Genomic DNA, 8268 nt, shown 5'->3' with positions numbered 1-8268 from the left:
ATATGTTTAGAAGGTTTCACAAAAAAATAAGGTTATTCGTCATGATAGAAGCTCATTATAAAGAGTTTATTATTTGTTTTGAAAACAAAGATTGAGGTGTGTTATGGTTTACGATAGCTGCAGAACTGTAGCTCTCTGAAAAAATATTTTGACATAACAGAGAGCTACAGAGCCACCCCTTATAAAAACCTTCGATTTACGGCGCACAAAAAGCTGCGCACGGTTGAGGCCTTATATCGTTGTATTCTTGAGTTACTGTCTCATAAATTTAATATCAAAAAATTCTTAACATATTTTCCTACTATACTTGTGTCTAAACATACCTTCAAATATTCATTAAAGCCCCACACGACCTGAAAACTCCCAGCTTCAAATTATTTCGTTTGTTGACGTAGCCATGTTAGGTAGCCGGTCAATTCCCAAGAAAGCAATAATTGTAAAATTACTGGAGCATTTGCTGTATTACATAATAAACGAATAAACGGTTGTAACCCAGTGGATCTTGGACAGATGTGAGGGGAACAATAGGTTGGAAACCCTATGAATGATGGAGCAAGAGTCCGAATGAGACACCTTTCTCGCTAGCTGACAAAAAGACCACTCATGTGAATTTTTTAAAAAGACATTCATTTTAAATTTGTATTCATATTTGTATGTATTTCATTGTTTTGAAAATGGTTTAGTGTCTTTAAGATATACACAAAAGTTGGTATAGTAAATAAAATGCATTTCAATATCCTATTGCTTTATTTTGTCCCCGTTCCCACACCCTCTGCGCTGGTCAACATTTGGATTCACCAACAATAGAAGGAATGTTAGGGATGTTTGCCGGGAAGACTCTCTCACTATGTATTTTGGTGGTAATTTTATTGTTGAAGCGGGGAGGATCAAGGGGACAAATGTAAGAGGGTCTTAAATCGTCTTGCTATGTATTGGAGAGAGAGAGAGAGAGAGAGAGAGAGAGAGAGAGAGAGAGAGAGAGAGAGATCCACTATAAAAATTTAGTACCAAATAACTGCACGTTTTATATTTGGTTTAAGGAAGTTAGCTCCTGAGCTTTTCAGTGCAACTACGCAGGATGCTACAACTAAGTATTTACTGGTTCAATATTGATCCCATTGGTGCAAACATATTACACATTTATTGCTGAACCCTATCCAGTTGAAAATTTTTTGTGTCAATTCAAATTTTGAAAGGGTTTGGCAGGGATTATATTTTGTGGCGGAAGGATTCATTAATCAAAAAGTTCTAATTCTGTATGATATTGCAGTTTCTGTTTCATCCAATGTATCGTCTGTTTTTATACTCCTATACATATATTTCAGTTTTATGATTTATGATACAGGTAGTTGAGACTTGGAACTAGTTCAAATCTTGTAATTTATGATGGATTGGATCACGTGATGGAGTAGTACTGACACAGGTGAAAGAGCTCCGCTTATTTCATCAAATTTTGTTCTATTTTTGACGTTCATAAGCCTTTTTTTTTTTTTTAAATATTTGGAATCTGATTGACACTACTGTAATACTTTAACACGCATGTGAGTATTTTGGATACTTTTTTGTAAGATATTGTGAATCTGTGTGTCTATCGTGATTACTACTCAATGGCGGACAATAAGCAAAAGAAAGAGAAAAAGCAGATAGAAAGCAAACGGAAATTCTGAAAACACCGGAGAGAAAATTGATGCAGTTAAATCTACACAGTGTTCCTCAAGCCGTTAGAAGTTCCACAGTGTCTGAAAAAGCGTCGACTAAAAAACAGAAGAGAACAGACAGCTCAGATATGGACTCTCCGTCAGATCCCATCCAGGTGCATTAAATATTTCAATGGACTTGAAATTGATTCAGGACAGTTTGTCGGAAATTACAGACAATATGGTGAGCAAAATAGAAACCAAACAAATTGTGTCCTCTATTCTAGAGGAGATAAAAAAGGAAATGAAAAAGGAAATCATGATAGAAATGAAAGAAAACACCACAAAAGAAATCAAAGCCGATGTAAAGAAAGAATATGAACACAAACTTAAAAACAATACGAAAGAATTTAAAGGACACGTTAGAAAGATCTCAGACGGCTTCAACCTTGACATTGAGACGCTACGTGAGAAGTTAGGTGACCAAGCACGGGAGCTACGAGGTACATTGTATGAAAGAAAATCTTAAACTACTGCAGAGTAGAACAGACAGTGCGATTAGACTTGCAAATCGAAATCAGCTATACTCTCAAAAAAGTAACATAAAGTTCCTGCGGTGGGAGGAAAAACAGGGTGAAAACTTGCTTGAGGACTTGTACAAAATCCTTAGAGAGTCGGTCAATATGGATTTGGCACCTGCAGATATTGTGGCCATTCATCGGGTACCAGGCGGAGTGAGGGACGGTCCAAGACCGGTAATAGCCAAATTTCGTGACCCAGAGACAAAAATAAGAGTGATGAAGAATCGGTAACAGGGAAGAGTGAAGAAGCACTTCATTATGCGCGACCATATTACACCCATGAACGCCATACTCATACGCGACCTAACCGAAGACTCTAGGATTCATTCAGCATGGTACTTCAATGGTAAAGTGTTCGTCATCGATACTTGCGGAAACAGACATAAATTCGACATTTTGGATGATGTGAATGAGAAACTTAGACACCGGCGCTAGTGCGTTTATTCTTGCGGAGACAACCCTAAAATCCGTGCCTGTATTTTGTCATCGGGATCCGGACTCAAACTAAAAACATTCGGGATCAATGTTAAGGTTTTGTTTACAAGTGTGGAAGATATGTGAAAGTGGTCGAGAGTATTTTTTGTTTACAAATAAAGATGCTATTTTTTTTTTATATGTATATGTCGGTAAATGTCTGCTTACAATACCCATTAGCAATTATGCAATGTTTTATGTTATATATTATTCTTTTTACTTTAGAAAATGGTTGATTCCATGAAATTGCTAAGTAACTGTGAATTGCCAGGGCTTGGCTACATTATCAAAACGTCAAGATGTGTTAAATTTTTATAGATAGAAAGGTTATTCTATAATATGTTTTCAAGATACCCACTTCACTCCTGAAGCAGAACCATATATTGAAGCCATGTGGGGATATAAATGTTTCTTCAACTCTTATAAATCAAATACAAGAAGGGTAGCCTTATTTTTAACAATAATTATGAATTCAAGGTACACCAAGAAAAGAGGGACAAAGAGGGAAATTCAATTGCCCTAGACTTAACAATAGAGGACAATAGAATCACTCTTATTAACATTTATGGTCCAAACATTGATAGTCCTGAGTTTTTAGAACTGGATAATGAGTATTATATACTTTTAGGAGATTTTAATCTTGTACTAAGCCCAAATATTGATACAAATAATTATACTTCAATAAATAACCCAAAAGCAAGGAAGAAATTATTAGAAATTATGGATGACTTACAACTTCTAGATTATTTTAGAATTTTGAATCCTGATAGACGGGTTTATACATGGCATAAAAAGACACCCTTAAAACAGGGTCGTCTATATTACATTTTAATCTCTGAAAGTTTGTCCAATTCTGTGGAAACATACTTAATTAAACCTGGTTATAGATCAGATCACTCCATAGTTGTTGTAGAATTAAAATTTAACTCTTTTTAAAAGGGGATGTGGACTTTGGAAATCCAATAATAGTCTTCTTTCAGATAAAGAATATGCACAGAAAGTCAAAGAAACCATTCATAAAGTCTGTAGACAATATAGTAAAAGTGACACGGATAACACAAAATCTGTTGATGATAGTATACTATTGGAGGTTTTACTTATGGAAATAAGGGGTGTTACTATTTCATACTCTTCCTACAAGAAAAAACAAAGGGAAAAGCAAGAAATATCTCTACTTGAAGAAACACGTCACTTAGAAACTGAGGAAAAAATAGAATTGCATCTTATTGAAGAAAAGAGGTTGATTTTAGAAAACTTTAGAAAAGAAACAAGAGGCCCATGGGCCACATCGCTCACCTGAGTCACCTTGGTCCATATCAGAAGATTTTCCATATCTATTTGTATGTAAAACCGTAGTCCCTATTATGGCCCCAAACCTACCCCTGGAGGCCATGGTTTTTGCAAACTTAAATCTACACTATGTCAGAAAGCTTTCATGTAAATATGAACTTCTTTGGCCCAATGGTTCTTGAGAAGAAGATTTTTAAAGATTTTCCCTATATATTTGTATGTAAAACTTTGATCCCCTATTGTGGCCCCATCCTACCCCAGGGGGGCATGATTTCAACAAACCTGATTCTGCACTATATCAGAAAGCTTTCATATAAATCTCAGCTTTTCTGGCTTAGTGGTTCTGGGAAGAAGATTTTTAAAGATTTTTCCTACTATATATTTGTATGTAAAACTTTGACCCCTTATTGTGGCCCCATCCGACCCCCGGGGGCCATGATCTTAGCAATTTATAATCTGCACTATATCAGGAAGCTTTCATATAAATCTTAGCTTTTCTGGCTCAGTGGTTCTTGAGAAGAAGATTTTAAAAGATTTTTCCTATAAATTTGTATGTAAAACTTTGATGCCCCCCTTGAGGCCCCATTCAATCCCCGGGGTCCATGATTTTAACGAACTTGAATCTGCACTATATCAACAACAACAAAAAACGAAAAAAAAAAACAACAAAAAACAAAAAAACTTTGACCCCCTATTGTGGCCCCATCCGACCCCCGGGGGTCATGATTTTAACAATTGAGAATCTGCATTACATAAGGAAGCTTTCATATAAATCTCAGCTTTTCTGGCTCAGTGGTTCTTGAGAAGAAGATTTTTAAAGATTTTCCCTGTATATTTGTATGTAAAACTTTGACCCCCTATTGTGGCCCCATCCGACCCCCGGGGGCCATGATTTTAACAATTTAGAATCTGCATTATATAAGGAAGCTTTCATATAAATCTCAGCTTTTCTGGCTCAGTGGTTCTTGAGAACAAGATTTTTAAAGATTTTCCCTATATATTTGTATGTAAACCTTTGACCCCCTATTGTGGCCCCATCCGACCCCCGGGGGCCATGATTTTAACAATTTAGAATCTGCATTATATAAGGAAGCTTTTATATAAATCTCAGCTTTTCTGGCTCAGTGGTTCTTGAGAAGATGATTTTTAAAGATTTTCCCTATATATTTGTATGTAAAACTTTAACCCCCTATTGTGGCCCCATCCGACCCCCGGGGGCCGTGATTTTAACAATTTAGAATCTGCATTATATAAGGAAGCTTTCATATAGATCTCAGCTTTTCTGGCTCAGTGGTTCTTGAGAAGAAGATTTTAAAAGATTTTCCCTATATATTTGTATGTAAAACTTTGATCCCCTATTGTGGCCCCATCCGACCCCCGGGGGGCATGATTTTAACAATTTAGAATCTACATTATATAAGGAAGCTTTCATATAAATTTCATCTTTTCTGGCCCAGTGGTTCTTGAGAAGAAGATTTTTTAATGACCCTACCCTATTTTTACCTTTTCTTGATTATCTCCCCCTTGGAAGGTGGCCTGGCCCTTTATTTTAACAATTTAGAATTCCCTTTACCTAAGGATGTTTTGTGCCAACTTTGGTTGAAATTGGCCCAGTGGTTGTTGAGAAGAAGTTGAAAATGTGAAAAGTTTACAGACGGACAGACGGACGGACGCCGGAATACGGGTGATCAGAAAAGCTCACTTGAGCTTTCAGCTGAGGTGAGCAAAAAATAGAAGGTCATATCATAAGATCTAAAGCTAGATGGATAGAGGAAGGGGAAAACCCCACAAGGTATTTCTGCAATCTGGAAAAATACAATTATTTGAATAAAACTATTAAAAAAAATAGAAGTTGAAGGAAATGGTATGATCTATGAACAGGCGGATATACTTAATGAAGTTAAATGTTTTTACCAAACTCTATATACAAATAAAGATTCAGATGAAGTTTTTCGTATATCAAGTGTAAAAAGGTTATTATTTATTTCCATTACTAGTATTAATTATTTTTTTATCTGTAGTGTTAGAAGATATGATTATGTATCTATTTTAAGTAATGATTGATTTGTGTTGCTTATGTTATGTTGACACCGTCAGAAATATCAAGTTTAATTGAATAAATTTTAAGCGCAAAAAGGTCATGTATAGAACACTATAGCTCAATAACAAGCGTTGCGACCCCAATTTTTCTTATTAATTTCCTAATTCCCCTTCAATATAGAAATCAAAAATACACTTCCCAAAAAATTGACATTACTCCAAATCTCAGGTGCGAACCTCTTTAAAAAAGATCTTAAGATAAAATTTAAGACATCTTAACTTAAGATACCACTGAGACCATTTCAATTTACATCCTATAACATATCTAAAAATAGTCCTAAGATATGTCATAAGATTCTTCCTAAGACATCTTAAGATAGTTTCATAAGCATGCTTGCTGGTCCAAAAATCATTGGTCCTTCGTCTTGGTGTATCTATATGAAGAAGGGAATCGTAATCCCAGTAGGAGTAAATGTACTAATGGTTAAAGATGTTATTTTCTTTGTGTTTGACAAATTGTGTTTTAGTTTTAAAACCTGAGACACTATAATTCAATTTCTAGATTTCTTTCAATTCTGGTTATAATGAAAAATATTCTTACCCATTTAATTGAAAAGGTAGAGCTATTTATGTTAACGTTTTGATTAATCCCCTGCATCAAAGAAACCTTTCTAAGAATTTTTTTTTTTTGCTTGTCAGTTTTTCAAGTCACGGTTTTATTTTCTATTATTATATTTTGCTGAAAAATAACGCTGCATTAACGAAAATGATATAAAATATAAGAAAAACCAATTAAATGAATGTGTTCTGACAATGATGCATTGTGGCTACCTTACGTACAGAATATATTTAATTTGATGAAATTTGAATCAGGTCTTATTGTAAAAAAAAATATATACCCCCCCCCAACAAGCCTGTTCGATTTTTAAAAAATCAACCAAAACTCGCTTTAAGAATCAAGAGAGCTTTCCAATTACTTTAATTGTACTTCTAAATTCAACACACATGTATGCCTATCTTTTTCAATGTGTATGATAACACTTCTAATAGCGTCTATGGTGGTCGTGATGTGGGCGTTTTATTTGTCATTAGTGTACCACGAGTGATACATGTATCAAAAACAGACCCAGATTTCTAGCGGTACAAGTGCTTAATGATTGTAATGAAGAAGCAATACTTCTCACAGTCATCTGAGACGTCATAACATTCTCAGACAGAGCCATTCATGCGACTATGATATCGGTCATGTATGTAGACTATAACTCATTTGATGAGAGAGATTGTGACACGACTGCAGAAATAACCCTTCTCTAGAAGATTGGTGATATGAGGTAACACAACACGCATAGGTAGACATGCATGCACTACCCCGGTAAACAAAAAACTCACCCAAAACACAAGATAGAACGAGACGCAACATTGCCGATAGAACGGTAATCCCGTATAGTACAATAATGGGCAATAACTACCATCATGCCTAAAGGTAGTTTATATTGAAATGTAGAAGTTAAAGGTCAATATTTACTGAATTGATAACCTACATCTACCAGACAATCGTGACAATATTTCTAAATTTGACGCATAATGAAGGATAACTGAATACAATCGACAGTTTATCGTGGGCACCTCTTTCTTCACTTATGACTAGATGAACAAGACAATCATGAACAGATTAACACAACAAAGCATCAATAGATTAATATGGCAATAATGATTAACAGATTAACACAGCAATCATTAACAGATTAATATGTCAATAATGATTACATGTACCAGATTAACATGCCAACAATCATCAACAAATTAATATGGCATTTATTATTAACAGATTAACACAGCTATCATTAACATATTAATATAACAAAACTGATTAACATATTAGTATGACAATGAATATCAACAGATTAATATGGCAATAATGATTACATGTACCAGATTAACATGACAACAGTCATTAACAAATTAATATGGCATGTATTATTAACAGATTAACACAACAATCATTAACATATTAATATAACAAAACTGATTAACATACTAGTATGACAAGGGATATTAACAGATTAATATGGCAATAATGATTACATGTACCAGATTAACATGACAACAATCATAAACAGATTAAAATAACAAAACTGATTAACACATTAGATGACAATGAATATTAACAGATTAATATGGCAATAATGATTACATGTACCAGATTAACATGACAACAGTCATGAACAGATGAATATAACAAAACT

At 34.5% G+C, this 8268-nt stretch overlaps 1 protein-coding gene across 1 annotated transcript in view; it reads right to left on the bottom strand.

Moving 5' to 3' along the window:
- Positions 1 to 7514, bottom strand: part of LOC125665241 (hepatic lectin-like) — a 15990-nt gene extending 8476 nt beyond the window's left edge. The window contains exon 1 of the mRNA XM_048897898.2: positions 7412 to 7514. Within this exon, the coding sequence (XP_048753855.2) occupies positions 7412 to 7442 (31 nt within the window). The 5' untranslated portion in view covers positions 7443 to 7514. The remainder of the gene's footprint in view (positions 1 to 7411) is intronic.
- Positions 7515 to 8268: the final 754 nt, after the last annotated feature.

Source organism: Ostrea edulis, chromosome 10 (genome assembly GCF_947568905.1).
Source record: "Ostrea edulis chromosome 10, xbOstEdul1.1, whole genome shotgun sequence".
Lineage (NCBI taxonomy): Eukaryota > Metazoa > Mollusca > Bivalvia > Ostreida > Ostreidae > Ostrea > Ostrea edulis.
Note: the sequence above shows the minus strand (reverse complement) of the source record. Positions and strands in the feature narration are given on the sequence as shown.